This window comes from Heterocephalus glaber, unplaced genomic scaffold (assembly GCF_053883595.1).
Source record: "Heterocephalus glaber isolate CG9 unplaced genomic scaffold, H.glaber_assembly_v1.0 deba00001465, whole genome shotgun sequence".
In the NCBI taxonomy this organism is placed as follows: Eukaryota; Metazoa; Chordata; class Mammalia; order Rodentia; family Bathyergidae; genus Heterocephalus; species Heterocephalus glaber.
The window spans coordinates 20,336,017-20,362,434 of NW_028258312.1; the positions used below are offsets into that span (position 1 = coordinate 20,336,017).

At 41.4% G+C, this 26,418-nt stretch overlaps 2 protein-coding genes across 10 annotated transcripts in view; one reads left to right on the forward strand and one right to left on the reverse strand.

Annotated features, from left to right (window-relative positions):
* LOC110348509 (uncharacterized) lies at nt 1-26,178 on the reverse strand. Of its 2 annotated transcripts, XM_087180730.1 has the most exons (6): nt 25,758-26,178; nt 14,809-14,946; nt 12,352-12,424; nt 11,447-11,503; nt 3,501-3,629; nt 1-2,150 (listed from the first exon to the last, which is right to left on the reverse strand). In XM_087180730.1, the coding sequence occupies exons 1-5, from the start codon at nt 25,780-25,782 to the stop codon at nt 3,509-3,511; spliced, it is 414 nt and encodes a 137-aa protein (XP_087036856.1). In that variant the 5' UTR covers nt 25,783-26,178; the 3' UTR covers nt 1-2,150; nt 3,501-3,508. The 2 variants fall into 2 exon arrangements, with proteins under 2 accessions (XP_087036856.1, XP_087036857.1); XM_087180731.1 differs by lacking the exons at nt 1-2,150; nt 3,501-3,629 and adding an exon at nt 8,877-10,299.
* The window catches only part of Arb2a (ARB2 cotranscriptional regulator A), a 437,422-nt gene that overhangs the window by 410,496 nt on the left and 508 nt on the right, over nt 1-26,418 (forward strand). For 6 of the 8 annotated variants that reach the window (XM_013071100.3, XM_021255770.2, XM_021255773.2 and 3 more), the window contains one exon: nt 5,913-8,875. The exons of 1 other annotated variant lie outside the window; for it this stretch is intronic. In XM_013071100.3, the coding sequence (XP_012926554.1) occupies nt 5,913-6,055 (143 nt within the window). In that variant the 3' untranslated portion in view covers nt 6,056-8,875. Of the gene's footprint in view, nt 1-5,912; nt 8,876-26,418 lie in introns of those variants that run through there. One more of the 8 variants, XM_013071103.3, reaches the window with a different exon arrangement.

A 26,418-nucleotide genomic window follows, 5' to 3' on the forward strand; every position in this document is an offset into this window, starting at 1 on the left:
ATTATTTTTCAGTGCTCTGATATTTTTCTGATTCTTTGTAACTTTCTAAAAATAACTGCTGGTGAGCTCATAAATTCATCAGCTAATCCCACTGGGACTCAATAATGCATATTACAGACCCCCTGATTTTTATATATTAGATATTCTCCAGAATTCCCTTACCTGTTATTATCAACATAGCTATATTGACAACGTCTTCATTACCTCCTAATTGCCCATACTTCTTTTTCTTGTTAAAGATCAATTTTTTAAATCAAGCCTTGTCATTTTGAAAGTACCATAGACATGTTACCCTGTTAATGTTAATGTGTTTTATATCTTTCTAGCTTCTTTCCTCCTTTATCATGAGAACTCACAAAGTTTATTCATTACCTTTTGCTTTAGAAATGCATTCTTTTTGGGTACTGGTGTGCATGGTGAGAAGAAGTGGGCATATGTTGGCATTTTTCCCACTGAAATAAAGATTTTTGAAAGATCCTTCACATTTAAAGATAACTTTGTGAACAGTGGCATTCCCTATTCTAAATAGAACCTATCATGTCAATTGTGCATAGATGGTTGAAATTATTCTCTGACCTTTTGGTCTGGGACCATGTAAAATAAAGTGACTCCCAGTAATTGGAATAGTGAATGACTAACCAAGAAATTCTTCTGATTTATCTTTTGGTGGTATGTTACTCTACAGGCTGCCTGTCCGTCTGCTAAGTGTTCATTATTTATTGTTTATCACTAAACTTCATCTCTAACCTGTCTGATTCCTGTATGTGTGTGTGTGTGTGTGTGTGTGTGTTTGCACCATCGAAGAATGAAGATTTGCTTTCTTAAAATTATTCTTTCTATGAAGGGAATCATGAAAAAGGTAAATAAACTACTTCATTTAAAAATATTCTACTTATAGGGCTGGGGGTGCCACTCAGTGATAGAGCTTGTGCTTGTCCTTGACATGGGTTATGTCTCCAACAGCAAAACAAACCAAAATTTTATTCACATGGAACTTCTTAAGACAACTGCTACATAAAATGAAACACAACTTCAGAGTAGTTTACATCTGCAAAAATAAACATCAGGATTTGGGGTGCTAATTTACTAGCATACTTTGGCATCATTTTTCCCCATCTTCAACCCCCCTCAAAAACAATCCTAAGCCCTGAGATCAAATACTGAGGGTTTTGGACAAAGCTAACTTGTAAGAAACATTGGGGTTGGAGTTAGGACAGGGAGAAATAAAAGCAGTGTACATGACAGAGATCCTATTCTGTTCTTTGAGCATTCTACTTTCAGTACCTTTTCAATCATTTTTTGTTAAATTTCTAAAAGCTATTATATGAATATAACTTTCTTCTATGTCTGTTCCATTATAAGACACTTTTCTTAAATATGTAGTCTTTGGGGAAAACAAATGATACATTTCAGCAATTTGATCTTTCTCATATGATTTATAGTCTCATCCTTCATATTTAGGGTTTCTAATCCTTTTGACCATTTGTGCTGCCGTTACTGCCTTGAAATTGGCTACAGTTCATTTCTAAAGTGATTTCTAAGTGAGAAATCAAGGATGAATATTCAGTATAGTATTTTAATTAGAAGATCCCCTTCCTCTTAGTTATTTCACAGTGAATAACATCATAGACAAACAGTATTTGTGGAACAAACATAATGGAAAATAAAACAAGTATTCTTTGCTCTGTACAACAATACAAGAGATAGGGTTCAAATTATTGAGAGAATTAGTCTAATGTAATAAAAACTAATTATTCATTTTTATTTTAGCTGACCATAAATATCTAATCACTTGCTACTATAGCAAATATTACACAGTGCTTTTAACATCGTGAAATAAATTTCAGAGTCAAATAATCTATGTACAAGACTGTTAAATCACTGTACTGCTGTCGTTAATATACAGGAAGAATAAAAGTAATTCATAATAAAATGAATATGCATTTTAATATTTAAAGTACTCTGGCAAATCTACAGGAGAAGACATAATAAAAATAGTCAGATCCTTGGTCCTGCACCTAGAATCACCGTGAATGTGACAGCTACAAATGCAGGGTCATCCAGGTATGCTTACTGGTGATTAAAGTACCATGGGCAGTGGTACTTCACGTCCACATGTTCTCACAGGGCAAACTACTCTTGGTAATGTTCTGAAAAACACGAAGTACATAGTATCTTCAATTTACAAGGTAGTTGCCCTCCTAGAAAATTCAGTATATATGAAAACTGTACACAAAGTACTTCATTTGCAGAACAGATTCAAATTACAAACCCATATAATTATAAATAGGCTTTTCAACTACAGGAATAGCTGTGGAACACTTGAAAACCATGTGGGCTGCAGAACAATTCAACATGCTGTACTGCCCTGTAAATAACAGGATGTCCACCCATCCGTGACCTTCTCCTGCTCAATGCCAACAGCCTCTTCCAGTCCACCAAAAATATTCCCACCAGTGTCCAAAATAGCTCCGGAGATCACTGCCATCAAACCATTGAGTGATACTGAACAAAGCCCGTTTTTCCTAATGAAGCACTGTGACCTTTTACCTTTTATACTGAATTAGTTTTTTAGATTAGGTGACTGAATTCACCCCAAAATGAACTGTCCAGCTCGAATACGTAAGCCTGCGAATCCAAAAGAATTCAGAAATTATTCCCTGAGAACTGGCAAGTAGTTAATGTGGAAAAACACTTTACTCCCTACTTTGTGTATGTGTCTCTGGACCTGGAAAATGGGGATTTGAAAAGTAGAGAGAAGTTCACAGTCCGTACAAAGAGGAACTTTTTTTTGGTACCGGGGATTGAACTCGGGACCTTGTGCTTTTGGGGCAGCTGACAGAACCACTGAGCTAAATCCCTGGCCCCCAAAGAGGAACTTTTGATAAGGGTAATGTTGGGGCAGAGGAAAGAACTTGCCCGCTCTGCAAAATTATGTTTATCTCTTAAATAACATGGTTAGTGCTAAATTGACTGGTTTTCCTGTTACTGTCACATCATTGCAATTTATTAATGAATGGATGCTTTTTTTTTTACTTAAACTTCAACCCTTTATATCTTTTTCTGAGAACATAATTTAATAATGGCTTAGTGTTTCTATATTGATGGAATAAATACCACAACTCTTAACTTCCCCTAAAATGACGTATTTTTTAAGTACTAGAAAGCTGTTCTCAGAAGTTTCGATTCATTGAGCACTGTCATGGATAGATTTTCATATAAATTTGTAAATATTTTCATTGGACTTTATTCCTGAATTTTTAAATGGTCTCCAAACATATTTGAAATGTGTACATGCAACCCAAGATGGACTTGCAATTACCCAAATTCTAAGTGCTTCTTTAAAAATATTAAAAATCTATTTGCAAATATTTAGAAAAGATATTTTTGTATAAAATATTCATGCTGTCATTCCTTAGAGGATTCTACACGTGTATACACACATGCAGGCACACGCACACACACGCGCACCATTCTGTGTAATTCAGTTGGTGACCTACCTTGCTTACTACCTTACACTTACTAATCCCCCCTCTCTGACAGGTGCACATACGCTGGTGCAGGGTATGTGCTGAGAGCCAGTGCAGGTATTCAGGTATCTCCGGGATTCTGATCTGTTCATCCTAGGACTAATCAACAGAGAGTCATCATAAGCTAAAACTAAAAAGCTTTCGTAGTAATTTTATCACCAGGGAAATTTCAGAAAGACTAGCACCGGGAAAGAAGAAATAAAGGAGTTAAAATCACTTCAGACCATCGACTTCTTAAATCCCTCTGGATTCGTAGATTGAATTGGTTTTCGAGGGGTGGGAGGAATGGTAAGAGGACTTCCTTGAGAAAGCTTATAAACTGGTCATAGCCATGGTCACACTCGTAAGCGTAAGTGTGATCACTGTAGAGGAAATGCTAAGTGTGCCTGGAAGCTTGGGGAATGGAAAAGAGACAATAAGACAATTAGCACCTCTTCTTTTTCTTTCTTTTTTTTTTTTTTTTTTGGCTGATTGGTTTTGGAGGTGGGTGTTGTCTGAGAATGCCCTTCAAAGAAAGAAATACAGTTGAGGTTTTGAAATATTTTATCATTATAAGTGCAATGTAGTAGCTGTTGTTGAACTGAAACTAGGGTTGGAAACACTACAGGAATACAGACAATTTCATAAACCTCTCCAGAAACGAGGCCTCCTTCTAGATATACCCACAAAATTTTATTTAAAGTAGCCAGGTCTGGGGCTATCTAGAACTGTTCCTTTATGCTTGGAGAATGTGAATGCCTCCAAATTCAAAAGGATCCTAAGACTATCATTTGAATCAATCAATAAAAATAATAAAATATCTGGATGCCCCATATGTCCTAAATAATTTGAAATTGCATAATCCATTGATAGACGTATTTCTTGTCCAGAAGTCTATTAGAAATTGTGAAGTTACAGTTAGGCACTTTAGGCTTTCCCAAGATAGACTGACCTTCATCCTTCCCTTCCATCAGATAATCTGAATTTTGCCTGAAATAAGTAAGCAGATAGAGAAATTACCTCATTTTTTAGTCTGACTACAGTAGTGTTGGGGGATATTTCTCAAGGGTATGACTTCAGCATCGGAGCTGAGTTCCAAATGCATGCGCATGAGGCCAGCTCAGAGAGGAGGCACCTATGAAGGGGGGGGGATCTCTTGTAGGGCCAGCGCCCACAGATAAGTCACATGCACAGGCTGTAGCTTTCTGCTCTCTGGCCATAGAGCACAGCCATAGCATCCTTATTGTTGTAATTCCCAGATTGTGATACTGTCACAAAACTGTTGCTAGGCAACAAATGTGGTTACCGGGTCTCAGCGAATAGCTGAAGGGGAAAGCAAAGTGTTGCACCATTGTAGAGTAACCATAGCAATGACCTACTATTACAGACTAAAGAATTATCATTAACGATGTTAAAGTATCAGACAGAGGCCCTGAATTTGGAGACTTCTAAGCAGTGTCTCTGCATAACTGAGTTATATAGGAAGAGATTTCAGTGGTTCAGGGCTGTTCATTCATTATTTCTATCAAAGTCTTTGTAATTATTTTTATTTTTGAATTTTAAAAATACTCGGTTATGAAGCAATTGATTAAAGGTTAAAAGCTAGCATAAGAAATCAAACACAGACTAATGTATTTCTTCATCTATCCTCATGCCTGTATCTGTGTTATCAGCATTGCCTGCCTCACACTAAAGGTAGATTTGATTTGAAAAAAAAACAACAGTATACATTAATACTGGATCGAAGCCACAAAAGAAGCTGCAGTAAAATAGAGTAGCCCTGTGTAAATTGGCAGCTAACCTGACTTATTAAAAGTGGAATTCCTCCTGCCACAATACGAGGCCTAAATGCTCTCTTGGTAGTTACTGCGTTGAAACTTTATTTATTTATTATTTATTTATTTTAGCGTCTCTAAATCTGCCCACAACATATCTGTAAATAAATAAATAAAACAATGTCGCCCGCTACGATGCTTGCAGGCGTCCTTGTCTCTCCTGCGTCTGGTCCCCCCCCCCCCCCCGCCCAGCATCCCGCGCGATGTGGCCCGCGACCTCGCTGAGGCAGTGATGTCCTGCATCGCAGGCCGGGCGAGGCAAGAGCCCCCGGGTGCCCCAGCCCGGAGCCCGGGTGCGGCGCGGGGCGTGGACCCCCGATCCCGCGCGCCAGGGAAGCCAATCCCGCGCGGCCGGGAGGGGGTGGGGTCGGGAGGGAGGGGCCGCCCGCCGCTCCCATTGGCCCGCGGGGACCCGGCGGCCTCGGCGACCCGCGGGGCCAGGTCCGGCCGCGCTCGTCCAGCGAGGGGTCCCGGCCGAGCGGCCCGGGCTGGGGTGGCGGGGACGCGGTGCGGGGGCGCGGGCCGGGCCAGCGACGCCCTCCGTAATCCGCTCTGTCTCTCCCTGCAGGCACCGACCGACACGAGCTGACTTCCTGGAAGAGCTTCCCGTCCATTTTCAAATTCTTCGCCGAAGCCGCGGAGGCCAAGGGCAGCTCGGCCAGGCCGGCGGCGACGCGCCGCTCGCAGCGGATGCAGCCGGAGGAGCTGTGAGCCGGTCGGCACCGCCCGAGCGCCCGGCCTCATTAGCTTGCTTTCCAGGGTCGTGCTGTACACATCTAAATAGCGTTTTGCATTATTTCTAGATGAGTGCAACTGTCAAAGCAATAAGGGTGCAGCGGCCGCGCGTCCCGCGGGCTGAGGCGGCCGCGCGCAGACGGAGCTGACGGCCGGGCTGGAGCCGCGCGGTCCTACCGCCCGCGCTCCTCCCTCCCAGCGCGGCTCCTCGGACTCGCTTCCGATTTTAACTAGGGTTTCCCAGAAGGTATCTTAGATCTCTCTCTCTCTCTCTCTCTCTCTCTCTCTCTCTCTCTCTCTCTCTCTCTCTCTCTCTCTCTCTCTCTCTCTGTCTCTCTCTCTCTCTCTGTCTCTCTCTCTCTCTCCCCCTCTCTCTCTCCCCCTCCCTCCCCCCTTCCTCTCTCCCTCTCTCTCTCTCCCTCTCTCCTCTCCTCTTTCTCTCCTCTCTCTCCCCTCCCCCCATACCAAATTTAAATTCACAACATGAATGCCACGATGCACTGTGCAGTACTTTTGGGAGTGCAAATTGTTCTCTCCCTAACGATCTATTTTCATTTCGAGACCAGAAGAAAAACTTTGCATAAAAGTCTCATAAAATACCGAATCTGCATTACTGCTGAGAATCTGCCCAGCTGATTGTGAGGCTCGCCCCAGTCTCATTTCAGAAGACACTGTCTAAATCCCGACAGAAGGAGCAGATCTTTTAAGGATAGGTGCAAAAGGTCCCATTTTCAATGGAACTTCCAACTTTATGGTTAGAATTGGCTTCGCTTTTTAAATATGTAATGTATGTTGAGTGGCATTGTGATTTAGATAGCACACTTTAGTTTTACTGTTTAAATATCACTGTGGAGAAAGCTTTGGGTGGATGTCGTGGTGGTGGCTGTTATTAATCCTTACTAGAATGATCTACTTTGAGCCCTTTTAGGGATACAATTTCTTTTTATTGTCATCAGGAAAATGAAACTGTACTCTGTAGCCTTTTCCTTCTGAAAGGCTAAGTAGGGCTAAAATGATTCCGTTTTATTCTCCAGGGGAAAAGAGAGACTTGGTGGAACAGATTTTCACCTCGAGGTCCAATGGTGTCATTTTTAGGACTCCATTTCCCCTGTAGGGTTTTTTGCCCTACAGTTTCAACAATTGAATATTTTAATCCAGCTATGATCTGGCCAACACTGTGAAATGCAAGAGATAAAATAAGTCGATTTTGCTGACTTTCAAATTTAAACATTAAATTTGACATCAATTTTTAATTACTTGAAGAATTTAATTATCTTGTGAAGACTTTCTAATAGATGAGGTTCTGAATTTAATATTTTCATCCTTTTTTAAAATGTATGCAACTATTAATATGCCTGCCTTATTTTAAGATGTCATAAAATGTACCCAAAATGACTTAGAATTCTCTTATGCCTCAGAGAAATAACCTGAAGTCAGTCACCTCACAGATAAGTGTTTTTATATTATGAACCAATTTCAACAAGTTTTAAAATTGATAATATCTTATGCATTCATTAGTTCTATAGTTTCGATGATGGCAAATTAAAGTGATCCCCCCCCCCCGCCCAGTGGTCATGTCTGTATATCTTTGGATATTATTTAAACAGAAACAACATGAGAGGAAAAATCAAAAGGCATTTTACCCAGCTTCTTGGGTGGTTTAAAATGTGTAAGCCCAAGAATGCCAAGCGCATGGGTCTGTGATGTTGACCCTTTTTATCTGATCTTTCTTATTTTAGAAGTCACAGTAGACTGTGTAAAGTGATGGTATCTTACAGTGAAAGGATTTGAGAATTGATGTGGATTGAATATATTTTTCCAAGTGTTATAAATTGTGTGGTGTTTTCAATATATGAAAATGTTCACATAAAACTAATTTTGTAGCATTTAAATAAAAAACACTTGTGCAGTGCTAAATTTGTGAAGCTTCTGCAGCTGAATTAAAGCAAAGTAAAATGCTCAGCTTATAATACAAATGACTCCTATTCCTTCTTTCCAATTTTCCCACCTCTCTTTTTAAAATCCTTTACTTGTAACTAGACAACATCACTGTTTAATTGCCTTTAATACTTTAAAACTACTGGATTGTAAGGCCTTGTTTAACTATGTATAAAGAGCTATTTGCAAACTTAAGTTGTGTAAATGTAATTTCTACTTGTAGATCTAAGCTGTGGCAACCCAGAGGGAGCTAGGGAAACCATTCCAGACCACCAGCCGACAACTGATCAGATTCCTTGGAAAGTAGGATTTTTTTAACTTGTTGATTGTGGGTCTGTTGGTATAAATGTAATAACACTGTTCACCTCAATTTTCCTGCGATAACAGCAAGCAGTTGGTAGTAGGCCGCCTGCTCAGGGCCGGCCAGTATTAACAGTGCTTCTTCTCTGACCTCCCCCCATGTTGGTTTCCTTGGACAGGTTTTCAGGTCGTTAGAGGTTTAAAGCTAGGATATGGACTTTTTATTTCAAGTATGTACTTAGTTTTTCAAGCAAGTGGAACGGGAATGGAGTTGTTGGCAGATCTAAAGTTCAAAATAGTTCTGTTGAAATTTAAAAGCCAGATAAGCTTTGGCGCTTTCTAAAGGTTCCTAACCAAGCAGTTGTTAAAAGTCTTTATGGGTATTTAAAAGGTGGACCATCTACTTGTAATAATTGCTTTTTTCTCTGATTTCTGCCTTGTGCTTCAACCCAGATTGCATTCTTGTTTATATGTCAAAAAACAAAATTAAAGCACAGGGGTTTCCTATATATCTTATATTTCTGTTTATCATTTTAAAATAAAAAGTTTTCCCAATAAGTAAGTGTGTATTATTCTTGTTCAGAAGTTCCTTTATTCATAAAGTGTATACAGATTTTAAAAGCTGGACTATAAAAGAAATGATGGGACAGCATTCATCAACTTTTAAGCTTTATTTGTTATTTCTTTTATTATTGCTGTAAGGTAATATCCAAACTTCAACTTAGTCACAATTTGGCTCACACTTTTCACAAAGCTACCATTTTAAGGAATTTGTTTTTAATGCCTAACTGTCTCCTTAGCAAGGAAATTTCAACAGCACATCATCAATAGGTAAATATATTTTCTAAAGCAAGTCTAGTGAGATGTAATTGCTCCCAAACTCTTATATGTAGGTCCTTAATGTACTGTATCCAATCTGAAATCAACTTGTTTACATTTCTTTTATAACTGTTCCTTCCTTTAAAATTTTTAATTCCTTTCAGAGGGTGTGGATGACTACTTGCATTAACTATATTATCACTGCTAATAGGATAGGTTATTTTTTCATTTTTCTCCGGATTATCTGGAGCTCCAGTCCAAACATGTGTGATGCCTCTTGTTAAATCACAGTTTTTACTGTGAACTGATAGGTTTCTCTTAGTGGCTATGCTTCTCATTCATTTAAGAAGGATTACTCTTACAGCAAGTGTAAAAATTCTCAAAAACTTTCCCCATGATTCTGTGGGAAAAAAAAATCTTTAAATAACTGTGAGACATTCTCATCTTTGAAATATGGGTGGCAAAGGGGGAGATGATAGTGATGGTGATTTTATGATTACTTATTGGGGACTGTAATAATATAAAATAAAAGACGCCAGGAGGTACTCCCTTTCAAAAATTGAATACTTTCCTTCCTTCCTTGTATAGAATGACTGAGTGGGAGTCTCTTGAATTGTTCGTCTTCCTTTTATCTAATATTCTATTAATCTCCAAAAAGATCAGTTTGAGTCTGAGAAAGGGTTTTTAATCAACACTTCACAGAGCTTAAAGCTACCCTACCTAAAGCATCAGCTTTGTTAGGCGGGTTGAGATTTAAAGCATTGCAACTGTCACGCACTGTACCAAAGTAAAGAATGTACACCAAGTGGAAGATGTTGAAAAGGAAGAAATAGCACAAAGTCGATTAACTGAGTTTTAAGAATAGAAGCAGTCATCAAAGCATTCCAGCATTTATCTTGAAATCTATGTAGGGTTAAAAAAAAAAAAAGCAACAATGATAGTTTTAAACCTCACACTTAGGAAGGGTGAATGTTGATTTAATTGATTCATTTGGATCGATGTTTTTAAAGTTTCACACCACTGATCTTTCATGTAGTGATGTCTTTAGCAGTCAGTGGTCTGACATGAGCCTTCTCGGATTTCATCAGTGAGACTCTCCATGCCATCTGAAATTATGCAACAGCCTGTGCTCTGGTAACTTTGGAGTTGGGAGGCCTTGATGTCTAAGTGCATGATGAGATTGAAGAACTCGTGTTAATTCTTGGTACAAAGGTTTTATAGGAGTAATAACTGTAAGGGAACCAGTTGCCAGAGAGGAGAAAGCCATCCTGCGAGTTTAACCCTTAAGGAGGTATCACAAAGTGACCAAGTATTTTTGCCTTGAATATAAAAAGCTTCAAAATAGAATTTTGACTTAATGCATGGGACCTTCCAGGCAGCTTTTCCCAGTCACTTCCCTTGAGCTTGTGGAAAAGCTTTCATTATAGTCTTTGGGTTATTACAATTGAGTTCTGTTTAAAACACATGAAATGTTTCTAGAAAGAAATCTAGAGAGGTCCTGCACCTTTCTTACTAGACCATTCAGCTTTTTCTTCCTTAGCAATTACATTGGGTAATATGGGAAACCATCATAGGTAAAATAATGTTGAACCGTACTTTGTGACCAGCCTGCGGTACCAATACAAAGAATCTGAAATGAAAAGACACCCAACGCCCCAAGAATGATATGTCTCTTTTTAAAGTTTACAATTTGAATAATGAACTTGGATAGAAACTTGGCAGGAAAACAAACCATGGCACCATCACACCACCAACCATTTTCACTTTTCTGTCCAATTTCAGAGTGCATGTGTTTGTGAGTATTTCACTAGATCAGTGACAGCTCTTTATTTGCATAATTATATGCTCTGGTCTGAAGAGAAAACTAACCCCCAAATTTCATGGGTCACCAAACTGCAACAATCAATGTTTTATCACGTATGCTAAGCAAAATCTAAGAAGCTATATGAAGTTTCTTGGGGAGTTTTTGCTCCTCAGAAAATTAAAGAGTTTTCCTCTCCTGAATAGATGCAAAATCTTTCCAAGTTCTTTGTAACTGAATTCTGTTTGAAGGCAAAACTAGAGATTAACATGTAGATCTGGATCGTGGACTCACTAGCATTACTTCAAAGTGGCTTAAGAGCAGCATTTTTGGTGCCGTAAACTTTTAAATTCTAAGTGTCTTTCATGCTATGAGGAAATTTTCTTTGTCAAATTAGGATTAGCCAACCCACCATTGAATGTAAAGTTCATTTCTTCCTTTAAAATAACTCAGGGTTTTTTAAAAGACATCATATTAAAACACACATATAAGCACATATATGTATATACCTCATAAACATGCATATCCACCCATAGGGTATATGTGTTCTTTCTTGGGCATTCCACCTGAAACACACAGACAATACAAAATTTATGTACATGCTCATTTGGTGTTTGTAACATAGGTGCTCAGTATATGTTGGTCACAATGAATGTTTTTAAAACCTCTGTGAAATAAAATTTTCAAGTTCAAAATCTGCAAGACATTGTAGTAAATGTTTTTAAGTGCCTCAAGTTCATTTGCATCTGTAAATTCTCTATTTGTATGTAATGTGTATCTGTATGTAAGATTGAGTTTATTTTATTAAAGAATATTTGATTTAAACTATTGACGTCTTTAATTTGTAGGCAATCTGCCAAATTTGAAATACAATAGAACAGAGAGACACATGCAGTGACTTTTTATGGAGTTATTAAAATCCTAAAAAATATGCCTTTGCCTAGATTCTTAAGGAATGTACAAGGTGTACTGTCTGATGCTGCAAAAGGACTTAGATGTGAATTTTATTTAAAAGCACATAATTCAGTGCCTTTTATTTGAAGTGATCTGTCAGTTTCTGCATCAGACAATTTACTGTCATCTAGAAAAATACCAAGAAAAAATAAACGTGTGAAGGAAAAATATAAGAATTGGCATAGTTGGGTAGTATTTTCTTTATCTGAAAGAGAATGAGAGGTCTTTTGGGGTCAAGCATCAGAAATTTTCTAAAATGTTCCTATCATTTCAAGTGAAAAGAAAATAATTTTCTCCCAAGTTTTTAATCAAAGTCAAATTACAAATGAGAGACATTTTCGTGGTCTTATAACCCAAAAACTTTAACCTCCTCTTGTCTTCAACACTACCTAACATCACCACACCTCACCTTTGCTACTGTTCTTATGAAATGTTCACCTAGTTTTGTCCCCTCCCTTACCAACTACCTCCCCAGAAATTGTTGGTATAGAAGGTCTTGGGTTCCTCTAGCTGAAAATTCCTCAAAATTGAATCTGTAAAAACAAATAAATCCAAGTTTAGCATTTTTATCAAAATGAATTGGTAACCAAATGAGTTCAAATACAACCATATGTTTAGAACTATGTTCCTCTAAGTTAGATTAGTTGCATTTTAAGTTATAAACTCTTCTAAGGAAAGTATTTTATACTTACATATATTTACACCTATTTACTTTTCCTTCTCTATTTGACCTTTATGAGAACATTGCTTAGAGTATCAGATAGAGCTCTCAGTTTTCTATTCTGCTAGGAATGCAGGAAAAATCTGTTATTTCCCACTGAAGTCCACACTTTACAGGGTTGACCCTGTACCTAAAAGGTCTAGGTCTTCTTTTTCTGTCATTGTCATTTCTTCTTTCTCAAGTACCACCTAATCGCATTGTATCTGAAAAGGCTATATCTGATCCAGTTCATCTTCATGTACCTCCAAAGAATTTTTCAAAGGCTTATTTTCTTTTTTAATCATAATGAAATAAATGGCCTTTTTCCAATAAATGTTCACACTTTCTCTGGGTACTTGGATAATCAGGATTTATCAACTGAGGAAATATTGATGGTTTGTTGTGGTGGGTTTTTTGAGGTTTTTTGTTTTTGTTTTTTGCTTTGCTTCAGTAAATTACTTAATATTGTCCCCTGGAATAACCAGCTCTAAAAATAACCCTACCACAGAGTGTCACAATTTGGCTTTCATACGGTTTTGAAAGAAAACCATTAAAATTGCATTGATCTCACAAATATTGATCTAGTGCTTGATATCAAATATCAAATGAGATGCTGTCAGCTGCTGCTGAATCATTGTGTCAGCTGTTTGAATTCATATCCTCTTCCTTCTTCGTTGTCACATGGACTCAAGTTGCTGAGGCTAAGATTTTCATAATTAAAACAATTAAGATCAATTATTTTTCTGTTCTTCACATTTCTGGTTGGACCAAACATATTTAACAGTCTACCTGTTTGTCACACATGGGGGGGGGGTGTAAAAGAATGTGACTCCTTACTAAGTAGGTTATGTGTCTATTTAGTTTTTTGTCCTGATTTTGAAATAATTGTACCTTTATCCTACTTTCTTTCTGATTACCTGTTTTTTTAAGGAATCACATTTGTTTTGTTAAAAATGCAGCTGTTAGAATACCATTTAAGAACATAGGATGAGATCTTAGCCATTTCTTAATTTATGCACGCACTACTATAGGTAACTTACTCCTTTTACTTGTGCTAACAAATATATAACTATATCATTTGGCAAAGAGTTAGGTGAAACTGAAAAAAATATGTATAGTATTTTCTCAGTAAACTCATTATCTAGCAGGTTAAGCCATGCTCTATTTCCTATCAAATCTGGAAATAGCGAAGTGCCTTTGGATATGTGTAGAATCTCAAATTATTCTTTTCTTTCATCCTTTATCTTTACTTTGTATATCAGCAATTGCTGATTACATTATTTGAAATATGGAACACTTTAAGGAAAAAATCTACCCCTGCTGTCTAAGCAATACTGAGTGAGATGTAAAGACTAGAATCGTCCTAGAGTACTGTTGAAACTGGACGACCAAGTCCGTATTTTCCACATTGCAAGGCAGAAAAGAGGTCTTCAGCAGAAGAGTTAGTGTCTTTTTGCCTTTTTCACACCTGAGCTCGGTTTGGGGAGAGCGAGGTGCAGGAAGTGCAGCCGCGCTCTTCCCAGCACCATGGACAGCGCCCGGCGCGCCCCCTTCCCGCTCTTGGCCAGAACCCCGAGGTCCGGGCCGCGCCCGACTCCCTTCTCTGACCACTCCCCCACCATAGAAGATTGGCTCCTGAAATCTTAGGATCTGAGCCCGAAACGGCAGTGAGTTTAGCGTGTGTGCAGTTTGTGAGTGATGAACCTTGCTTGCTCCATGCCCAGTGTTAATCAGAGCGACCAAAGTGCACACGCCATTCCCTGCGCGGCTCCCCGAATTCCATCCCGTCCGCGGTGAAAGCAGCGCCACTCTTGGACACTTTTATGGCAAGGGGCCTCCCTCCTCCAACTTTAACCCTTCTCTGATCAACTTTTCACCACCACCCCTTTTGCTGGCCAGCTCTGGACGACTGTGGGTTAAAAGGTCTGCGGCGCCGGGGGCGCAGTCTCCCCAGGTTCAGGGTCTCAGCCCGACAGATGAGCCTCCCAGCAGACGGCTGCACCTGCCGGGCCCCTGGTCCCACGGCTCTGCTGTCTGTGGGACAGCTCTGCGCGCCCGGGCACTGACAGGTTCATTGCCGCCCAGGAGAGCGGGCTCGACCGCGCTTTCGCCTGGCCCCGCTGCGCTCCAGAAACCCTGACAGCAACTTCTGTGACAGCAGCCAGAAGGGGCGGTCCAGCTCGCCGCTTCTTCCCCTCTGCAGACCTCAGGTCCTACCTGTGCGTTTCCGCGCAGGTCCCTGTTTGGCTTTCTTTTTTACTGTCTCGATAAGCAAAGTAGAATAAAGGCAGATCACTTTCTGTGGGGCATCTTTTTCATTGCTTGATCGTTCCAGCAACTCTTCAGTCACCACTCCTAAGACAAGAGTAGTTTTTAAAAGATTTGAAATTGCACTTTGTTGTATTGGAGTTTGCCCCATTTGTTGGGCTTTAGGACCCTATTCTGCTCATCCACGCTCTTGATTTAACGTTGGGGACAAAACTATTACATTTAGAGCAAGTGAGACACACAAAAAAAATTTCTCTTCGAGATCGATTAAACAAGACTAGTTTTAAACCAACTTAATCCAAACTTCTCTAGAAAGAGTGAAAGAGTAAGCAAGAAAGGGAAGACCCTGGTATCTTAATTTAAGGACTTTCTTTCCCATAAAATATCCTCAATAAGCCAATTTCAAAATCGTATCTGCACGGTAACACGGATTACACACAAGAATTTCAGGGTGAAACTATTCTCTGACGTAGTATGACAATGAAAAATTTCAGTAAGTTCCACAGTTTAGCAGCAATTTAGCCTTAAAATGCTGTATTGTCTGTCCCTTAAGACATACAAATATTACATTACATCTTTCACTGGTTAGCAATTTAATTTGTTTCCCTCAGAAGAGCCATAAACACTGCTTTCTCCTACTTCGGTGCTCACACAAACTTCTTGCCCTTTTCTAGTCTGCAAGTCATTGCTGAAATCTTTCTTCCCAAAGATTTTTTTTCCTCGTAGTTGGGCTATTCTTTTGGTGTCAAGAGTTGTTTTGTCCAAATAACAAGACAAATTCCTGCTGCTAGAGAGACTTGGCCATGCCGGGAGCTATTTAAACTAAGGGCACAGCCCTCCTCTGGAAACTGGGGAGAACTCACCTTGCCTAATGCAATTTAGCAGCTGACGTGGGCAGGATTTCGAAGGGGACTTGTTGAATGATAGTCATTTGGAGCATGGCACATTCTAGAGTAGGGTACACCCCATGCTATCCAAACCTGAAATTGAAGTATCTCCGTACGTCTGTATGGAGTGTTTGGTTGGTATATTTTGAGGGCGCTCATCTAATGAACTGGGCTTCCCTTTTTGAATAAATGAAACATTTCATCCTTTCTGGAGTTCAGGAGTGAAAAACAGGGAATCCAGTGAAGGGAAGGACTTCGGGTTTTCCCTTGTCTCTGGGGTAAGGGAATTGTAGAGATTTGGGGTGAAGTAGGTAGTACTTACTGAATACCTGGGTGCAGAGGATTTGCTCTCAGTTCGAATGGGGGGGATCTCTTTCCTTCAAGAGAAATTTTCCTTATGACTTGAGGGGAAGGAGTTGTTAAGATACGGATTTAATTAATCAAGAATGTCTTATTTTAAAGAAAAGTGAATTTCTGATCCAGATTCAGAATGACTTTTCTAGATTATTTTAAGTCAGAAACTCCCACCTGAGTGAATATTTCAGGGCCACTTTTGCCAGAGAAAAATGTGAAGAAAAGAAGGATGAGGAGCTCAATTTTCCACATACTTTTCCTTAACTCGAGAACATTGAGGATCTCGATCAGGTCTCCCTGATGCCACCCACACGTGTTCAATGAAACTTTGTGCCATCCTAAAGCATACGTGGCCATTTTAATTATTAGTCAAGCTTTCTTGTAATTCCAACCCTACTCTTCTATAGGATTGCTGCTGTCTTCTCCACTTCTTCCCTTCATAGTCTTTTAAAATAAGTTTCCTTCTCTCTTGCCATTTGTCAATGTCACATATACACTGCCTATTTAAAGAAATGTGTATACTTTCTATGTTATAAAAGAACAGGCTTCTTGAGGAGCTGGTTTCTTGGAAATCAGTAATTTCTAAACATTTGCCAAAAGCCCCTGGGACAGGGAGAAGTATAAATCATAACTACCAAATTTCAGCGTGACAACATCGGTTAGAATCTGCAGGCTGATAGCTCCGAAAGTGAGAAGTAAAGGGAATGACTTCAGACTCGAGATTACAGAGGTGTCTGATGCCTGATTGCTTCTTCTGCGACTGACCCAGAGAGCTATCTTAGAGAGTGGGGAGTCAATTCTAAACTTCTTGACCAACCGTCTGAGCAGCCAAATAATTGAGTTGGGAGATGGGCTGGATGACCGCAGGGAGGTTGGGCAAGATAGTTACCTACCCCACTGAAAGAAACATCAAGATTTTGGTCTTTCCCAACATAATTAAAGGCTTTGGGAACACTCCTTTATTTTGTCTCATCCTGTGGGGGAAAATCACCTACTCCTCTATCGAATGAAACTTCGAAGGAACTTTAAAATAAATTCTGTACTTTAACATCAGCGTTTAAAATTTAGTAAGTGTGCAGGAAAAGAGGCAAACCATTAGAACAACTGAGGTACACTTTAGCTATCTAGCACTTTAATATCAGAGGGAAGACTATATCGAGTTTTCAATTTAGCCAACTTTCAAAACTACATGTGTTTCTGGAAATTAATACCTGAGTGGATTCCATTTGCAGGAGATTCTGAATTAGGATCTCAGGAAGGTAATGGAAACACTTAAGTAAATGGTTAGGGGGATTTGTAAGCATCTGAGGATCTAGTGATCCACTGGAAGCACAGCACACTTAAATTTAAATTTTCGTGATCAACTTTCAACTTTGAGGAAAAGAAGAAGAAGAAAAAAAAGAAAAACAAGAGCCATTTGCTTAACTTAATCTGAAACATATGTTTGCATCCGTAGCAGGTTTTTGGTGTGTGGCTGGGGCTGATCAAGTTGTAAATTTCCCTCTTTAGGTTTTCAGCGCCTGTTAGTTTCAGCCTAACACCTAGAGAGAGACTTCACAGGGTTCTTCACCAAAGCAGCCTAGACTTGACAAAAGGTTTCCAAGCCATCCAGCTCTGAGTGTTACTAATTTTCCCAAAGGTGGAACGTTTCTATACAAATTAATTCCCCAAATCCTAAAAGCAAGTAACAAGTGTAACTCTCCTTTGTTAAAGAGTTGGTAAAACGTCGTTAAAGAGAAAATTTTCTTTCAATCACCACCACTCCTACCTGCAACCTTTCCTTTAAAGGACAGACAATGGTAGGAGAGTGATGAATGCTGTGAAAATGATGTCTTCATTCAACAAAACAGCATATAGGTTCTTTTGGCTCATCTTTATTTTTTCCATCAGAAACTTAGAACTATTGATTTTCCCTCTTTGTGCTTCAACACAAAGGAATTACCCTCCCCAGCCAAATGTGACTTCAATATCTGAGAAGAACCACTTAGTGGTTAAAATAAATACACATCAGAATCCACAAATCACCATGTTAAACAAGTGTTGTAGTGACTTTTGTTGCTAATATTAAAAAATACCTCTTTATAGACATGAGTTCTTAGTATTTGGGCTTTAAATCAATCATAATCCTTTTAAAAATCAATTAATGATATCCCAGAATGACAAATGAAAGGAATAGTTCCCTAAGATTAGCTTAATTCAACCTGAAATGGGAATGGGGAGCAGTGGTGGGAGTGGGTAGTAGACTCTGGTGGGAAACCTGAGAATTGTGAATAACCATCTGGACCTGCTGATTTATCCTTCCCTGAAAACCTCAATAAGATTACTGGGGGAAAAGTTGAGGTGCTTTTTGAAACGGATCAGAATGAGTAATTGAGCCATAAATGTGCCCCAAACTCAGGAGCAGAATTTCCCTAAACTTTATTAGTACACAGATTAAGATGGGTAGCTCCTACCTGAATGCTACCTTAGTCAAAAGGAGACCAAGGGTGACAAAAATAAGGGCAATAATAACATTACCATCACTGTGTTAATCAAACACCCACAACTAGCTCAGAACGACGGTGCGGAAAAAGCCACTTCAATTCTGAAATGGAAGGTCCTGAGACACCGAGCGCCATCTAGCAAGCAAAGTTAGAATCAAAGTGTGCCCAAGTCGAGCACCGAGCACTGAGAGACTAGGGGATGCAGAAGCAATGGGACTTAAAAATACACTTGCTGCAATTTAACCATTGGCCCAGTCTCCCAAGCTCAGCACTACCTGCAAGTTTCTGCTATTGGCCCCCCCAGCCAACTCAAACAAACAAACGTAACTACTAAGGTGAGATGGACTGTTTTTCTGCCTTCAGCTAAGGCTCAAGGACAGCTCCTGGCAGGATTGCTTATTGTCTTTAATTCAAACAGGCGGCCTCTCCACCCTTCTTTCCCTGCTCCCCAAATTGGCCCAGCATCTAGCTAGTTCTGCACCTTCCTGCCCAGATGGGGACGAAGGGCAGTGCCTGGAAGGCTCACCTGGGGCTTAAATCATTCCCAGAGCTTCCACAGAGGAAAGCGCATTGCTGGGAAAGCCTAGCAGTGTTGGAGAAATCATTGTGAGTTTCTAAGGCAGCCCAGACGTCTCCTGACAGGCACTCAGACCTATCTCTGAGTGGCATAAGACACAGATTTACTTAGCAAGCCAGGAATGGTCCTGGAAACTGAAAACTGCCTCCTAAATATAAATAATATAACTTTATTCCTCTCCAGGCAACCTGGTCTTTGATATTTCCTTTGGCTGAAAGAAAGTCAAAGGTAGGCAGGATGCTGCCAGATACCCCTGTTAGTTTGTAGCCTGAGGGGAAAGACAGTACTTTTTCCATTTTTAAAGTTGAATGATGATACCAAATTATGTGACTATTCTTTGGAACTGGGCTAACAACATCACTATAAAATAAAACTTCTGAGGCTGCGATGGGAGGGGGCCAATCAAGAGCAATCTGCTGCTTTCTATATGGGCAAGAGCCCCATACTTTTCTTTCAAATCAGTCGATCTGAATAGAAAAAACAAAAAAGAGCTCACTTCAATAGTGTGTCTACTTTCTAAAGAACAGTGGAATCTTTCTGTAATTTCATTTTAAAGCAGGAGGAAAATCCAGCATACATACATGCTAGCCTTAAAGTACTCCTAGTTTCCTGCTATTGAATATTGCCTCTGTAAGATCTCATTGATTCATATTGTCCTTAGAATACAGAGCCAGGGCTTGGGTTTTCTATTGTTTTTGTCTCCTTCCTCTATCCTTACCTCCCACAATTTTTCTCAGTGATGAATTGTGTAAAATAATAATAATAAGTTGAAATAAAATATTCCAGTTGAGTATTAAATTCCACTCCAATCTCAGATTTGCTTTTCAATGAACAGGCATAATAGCTATAAAATCACAGTTCTCTTTATTATTTTTCTACTATGTTATTTCCAGTGCAAAACCACCCCGTTAAGAATAAAGGAGACATCAGATAAGAATGTATTCAGTATGCTCAATAAAGTATCTCCACAGGTTATAGTATTTACAGAAAGAAATCCAACAAAACTCACAACAAACCTAAGCCAATGAAGAGGGGACTTCAGAGCTTAACTGATGATTCTGAAAATATCTGAAACATTTCTAGCAAACCTGCTGTCTCCTTGTGCCTGAAAACATGTGTAAAAATCTGAGGATGGACAGTGGATACATTTCTCTCACTCCCTCTTCTTCCCCCTTCCTGTCTGAAGTTTAGAGGAAAAGTTTCCAGGTCAGTCTTGCCTCTGGATCGAAATAAAAATCTGTGTATGTGTATGTGTGTGTGTGAGTGTGTGTGTGTGTGTGTGTGTGTGTGTCTTGTTAAATCGCGTATTTCTCCCATCAAGGTCTTCTTAAACATGGAACCTTCTTCTCCTAGACAGGGTACCCAGCTGTTTAATTTAACATTGATTTATTGCTTTTAAAAGTAAATTTACACACATGCCAGCAGCTCTCCGTTTTGTTTCCCCAGACTCTGAGATTTATTTTCTACTTAGCGGTTGTCTGACAAAACAATATCCTTTAACTTTATTACACATCGATGAGGAAATCTGTCTTATTTTTGTCCAGATTTATTGCTGTGTTACTTGTGGGGACTTTTGTGATCCAAAAAGGCTGAGGTCCAAAAATAAATAGAAAATTAAACAGAGTTGAGCACAAAATAATAGTAAAAACCTTAGAATATGACCCAGCCTATACCAACCTGCTGGGAGAGGATGAGGTAGGGCAGAGGACTGGACACCCCTAGCAAGCAAAGTAATCACAGAAGGGAGAGAATTTACTCTAATAGGTGGGTAGTGTTTGAAGGCAGAGTAGGCAAATCTGGGCTTTGAATGTCTCCAAGTTCTCCGTGCAAACGTATCTGGAATGATAGGGCAGGGTATTGCCTCTGCAGGGCTCCCCATTAGTACATGTCCGTGATGACTGAGCCCAGGGGAATTAAGATGGACTTGGAAGCAGCCTTTATGGTACACTTCATCTACATTTGGGTTTTCTCTAGTCCCCATTAAAAGGGCCACTTTCTTCTTTTCATTGATATACTGTCTTTGTGTCCTTCATTTCACCCTCTTAAAAAAAGATCAAGTGCAGAAAGGGGATGACATAAGAACCGTCATAATCATGAAAACTAACAACAAACAACTGGTGCTGGGGGCTTGAATCTGTTTTAAAAGAAGGTTTTCTCCTCTAGGAGGCATGGGTCTTTAAAAAAAAAAAAAGAGAAAAAAAGGAAGGGTTAAGAATGGAGATAATAAAAGTATTCCTAAGGTTAAATTATATGAAAGCAGGTTTTAAAAATCTGTGTGTGTGATAAGCTCTTCTCTCTCATCCTCATTTCTCAGGGAGGCATCTACCATCAATTCAGAGTCCATCAAACGAGAAAACGAGGACATTACCTGTTCTAACAAGAAGTAAAGCCGTGACAGGTTTTGTTTTTAGGGCGAGGGAAAACTTTTAAAGATAATTCTCTTTCTCTACAACCACACCATCTTCAAAGATTCCTGTGTGAAAGCCCAGGATTTTACTGCCCGGTTCACTCTGGCCAGCGAGCCCACAAAAACATGTTTACCTGTTCTAATAATTTCTTTCCAATCCCAAAAGAATTTTTTTTAAGTTTGTGGATCACTCTTTCTCCTGAAAACACATGAAGACATATTTCGCCCACTCAAGAAGAAGGACAAGGAGAAGGAGAAGAGGAGGAAGAGGAAAGAAAAGGAAGAGAAAGAAAGAAGAAAGGAAAAAATTCAAAAGAAGAAACTATCTAAAAGGGGGAGGGGAAGTAACCGCAAGACCCTGAAAATTCTCCTATTCCTATTCGGAGCTGCCCCCTCTCCCCTCGTGGCCCTTTGCAAAGGGGTCTTGTCGCTCAGAGAGGGGCTGTGTCTTCCACCTCCTCCCGTCCACCCACTCGCCGGCCCCTCAGCCTGGGCCCAGCCCTCCCCGCGCTCAGCCCTGCGAAGCGCGTCTGCAGGGAGAGCCGAGGAGAGCAGAGCAGAGCAGAGCAGAGCAGAGCAGAGCAGAGCGAGGCTGCTGCCGCGGGGCCCATGCGGACTTCGCCTCCGGCAGAGCCCGCCCGCCTGGCCGGCCGAGCTCTCTGGGTGCAGCAGCCACCGGGCACCCGGGCCGCCTCCCCGCCCTCGCCGCCGCCGGCAGTCACGTGGCCGCGCCCCGCGGAGCCCTTTGTTAAAGACCCTCGGTCCCCACGCGCGGTAGCCGCGGCCCGGCGGGGCGGCGCGAGGGATGCGCCCGGATGGAGACCCGGGTACCCCGGCTTGGCCCCCGCGCCCCGGAGAGCTCCAAACACCTTGGGCGGATGCCCTCCAGCACCGGGCAGAGCAAGATTGCCAGCCCTGGGAGGGAAACGGACCTAGGCCACCTCACAAAGGGGGGCAAGGGGCCGGGGCAGGGCACGCCTCCGCCTAGGGCTGTAACCACTGGGCCGCCTTCCTCCTCCTCCTCCTCCTCCTCCTCCTCCTCCTCCTCCTCCTCCTCCTCCTCCTCCTCCTCCTCCTCCTCCTCCTCCTCCTCCTCCTCCTCCTCCTCCTCCTCCTCCTCCTCCTCCTCCTCCTCCTCCTCCTCCTCCTCCTCGGCGCTCTGCAGCACCAGCTCCCCGCCTTTTCTTCTTTTCTTATCCCCTGCCACGTTCAGAGGCTCAGTGGGTGGGAGTGTGTGTGTGTGTGTGTGTAAAGTGAGGTGTGTGTGTGTGTGTGTGTAGTTAGGATTTGTCCTGGTCTGACAGTCTTGCTAGGGTGGGGGCAGGTGCCCTCTCCAGCAAATGGACTGGTGGGAGAGTTTAAGCGACTTATTTGGGAGGAAATAGGGGGTCAGAATTGGTCTAAGTGGAACATCTGCAAAACATTCAAGCAGCTTATTCAACAAAGAATCTAGCCATTTATTGTAGAAATAATAAAAAGCCACTAATGATTATGGTTCCCACCCCTTCCCCCAAAAGGCCAAATCCTAATGAAATAATTCAAAGGTAGGCCTCATTTCCTAATAGTGGAATTAAACAACAACAAAAAAGAGCCCAACTAAACTTTCCAGCTCTGCCTTCTTAAGGGCCTGGGAACCTTGCTGAGAAATTAGGTAAATAAAAGATGAGTTGGAATTTCTGTGGAGCTGAGGTTGCAAGACCCGATTTGCACATAGTTTTGCCTTGATATGCAAGTAAATGACAGTAAATTCCTCTTTAAATAATAAAATTTGGAAGACTCTTCAGGATGCAAAGATGTCTAGGGTTAAGTAGCTTTTAAAACGTCAGTTTTTAAATGGCTTGTGCAATGAATAGCTACCTTTAAATCCTAAAACCATTATAAATATGCTATACATCTGGGTGCCAGTTTATCTCTCCATATTTCTTTTGAAAATGAGGAAAGCATTCATAAAAAGCTACTTGGCACACTTTATTTTAGGAAAGCAGATGTTAATTTTTTCACGTATCATTTTATGACCAAGTACATGTGTAACGTTGGACGGCATCCAGAACGCCTCTATTATTTGCTAAATGACTGCTAGTCGAGGCATATTATTCTGAGCCTAACCATGGCATAGGTTATATCAATAAAGTAAACATCTGTGGGTTGTGGTTTTTTTTAACCAGGCGAGGGGGTATAAAGAGTTACTATAAACGAGAGAAGGGAAGCAGGAAAAAAGAGTTTGGGTAGGAAGCGCACACCTGCGTTGCAGCAAAGAGGACATTTATATTGTTCGGTGCAAAACAAAGTCCCTCAGTCGGGCGCTCGGGGATATTTACATGGCGGGAGATAAAGTTGAAAGCCTTTCCCGGCGTGCCAAATGGGATTCTCCCTGTGGCTTTCTGCGTGGCAAGATAACAGGTACTGAGCGCTCCCGGCGGCGACGGGCCCGCGCCCCGCCCCGCCTTCCGGCGCGCGGCCCCAGGCCCTGCTCGAGCCCGGAGCGCCCGGGATTCCCAGGCACCGCGGCGGCTGCAGCGGGGTTCCCAGCCCGCGAATGAGCTCGGGAAGCGTCCTCAGTTGCCCTGCACCGCTCGAGGACGCTGGCGCCCGGATAAGCCAGTGGCGTGATAATTAATGGAATACAATATTTATGGTCCGATGTATTGACTCTGAGGCAGGCGCGCTGTGTAGACAGTCCGTGGGGGTCTGACAGACAGGAGGTGAGTGAACAAACATAATGACCGCAGTACTTCTGTCTATCGGGTTTACTCACTTAAACCTGAGGTATGGGACATCACGATAGATATGAATATCCACCTCGACAGCCCCGCCGCACCGCTGTCCTCCTAAAACCCTCCCTGCCTGAGCGCTGCCCTTTGCAGAAAGGCCAGGGAGGAGGGTTTTTTTAACATAAAATGCTGCAAATATGAAAAATAGGTCACCAATAAAATTGGTCTCAGCATGGAGCGTAATTGCAACAAAGTGCCGCCGAGTACAACCGAGGAGTGAGCTGGCTGAGGCGGCACAGTCGCGAACCATCTGGTGTGTATTAAAAGTGGCGCTGTAAATATTGCGGAGAGCTGATGCATTATCGGCTTCTATACGTGCGCGGGGCCTGTAAGCTCTCCGTAGGTTAGGACAGAGCGGCTGAGGGTAGAAGGTGCCCGAGCCTCACTGGCCTCTCCGGCATTGTTTTCCCCACTCGGTGGAATTTTGTCCTACAGGACCCTGCAGGACACTCATTCCCGTTCCCTCTCCCCCTACCACCCTTCCCCCTGTTCTCTCAGCTCCTCTTTCTCTTTTTCGCTAGCTTTTCCTCCCAGCTCCCTCCTTCCCTCGCCTCCTCCTCTCTCCCTTCTCTCCAAGGGGATAGGGCAGGCATTGCTGACGTCACTTCACATCAGTAAAAGAGAGTAACTGTTTCAGAGAGAGGACGGAAAAAAAATTCATCTGTTTTTCATCAGAGCTAAAGTTTTGCCTTCTTAATAGAAAGGAGCTGCCCGGCCTGAGTCCTCCTTCTGTTTTGAAGCTTAGAAGCCTTACTACCTCCTCTCTGGAGGGTGGTCCAAGAGGTTGGGAGGTGTTCAGCATCCTTTGAGCTCTAAGCGGTCCTGATGGCAGAGTCAGCTCTTCAACATGAAACTAATTAAAATCAAGTGCAAAGGTGATGTCTTCTAGAGAAGACTCCCCTTCCACACCTCCTAGACAACTTTTGCCTAGGAGGGTGGTGGGCTCCTGGCTGCCCTGCACTTTTGCTTTGAGTCCTGAAACTTCTAATTCCGCCCCCCACATACGGAATTGCCACACACAGCACAGCTAATAATTTTCCTGCTGTCACGTTACTTTTCTGGGGAAGGCAGTCAGAGTCCTTTTCCTTTTCCCTGATGATACCCCACATTTGAGAGTTTACTATAATTACCCCTTCATCTCCTCTGAACCCCCCCCCCATATTCCTCAGCTACAACTCTTGTTCTGTGCTGTTTTGTTTTTTTAAAACTCAGATCCAGTGCTGGGAAATTTCCCTGCATTGTCCCACAGAAATCATTTTGTCTCTCCCAAAGTGGGCCTGCTCCTTGTCATCCTCCCCTTCCCTTGTTCCCACCTCTCCCTCCTGTGCACCAAAGCACAAACCTCCAGCACCTCCAGTGTGGATAAACCTGCTAGTCATGACAACCCAAGCTCAATCAGCAAATAAATAAAACTCTTACTTTTTTTTTTGGCTGCTGGCTGCATTCCCCCTCCGGCCGTTGCCTCCTTTAATTATAGGAGCTATATTTCTTCCCTGGGAGACATTCGAGGGGATTTTTAGTTGGAAACTCGTTTCTGCTGAGTTATTTTGGAGCCAGAACCAGTGAGTGGCCGGTACCCAGAGGCTTTGAGTGAAGTGCAGATTGAGACATACTGAGTTCCCTCTAAAAGGATCATTTCATGTGGGAGGTTGGACACAAAGTTTGCACTCGTGACTGGCATTCCAGTGAGAGACATGCATATTTTAAAACAACAAAGCAAGCTGGAAAGAAGGCTTAGGGGAGGGGGAGAAAACTTGGAAAGAAGTTACAAAGTGACAAACATCTGTCAACATGGGATAATTTGTACACTCCGATGTAAAACTATCTGCCTAGTTTGATGGAGTTCAAGGAACAGGATCTGGGAGAGCAAAGTGGATACATATTTATCCCTGGGAGATCTGGTGAAAAGACTCTCCCCAAAATAGGTGTGAGGGTGCAGAAAACTGCACAAATGAGTATAATTTAAAAATGTTTCTTAGAATAATGGGGGCATCTAAAATTACATTTTCCTGATAGTTAATTCAAAATTAGATTCTACACGATTTCGAAAGATGTCCTGTATTTTAAAACAATGGGGAGT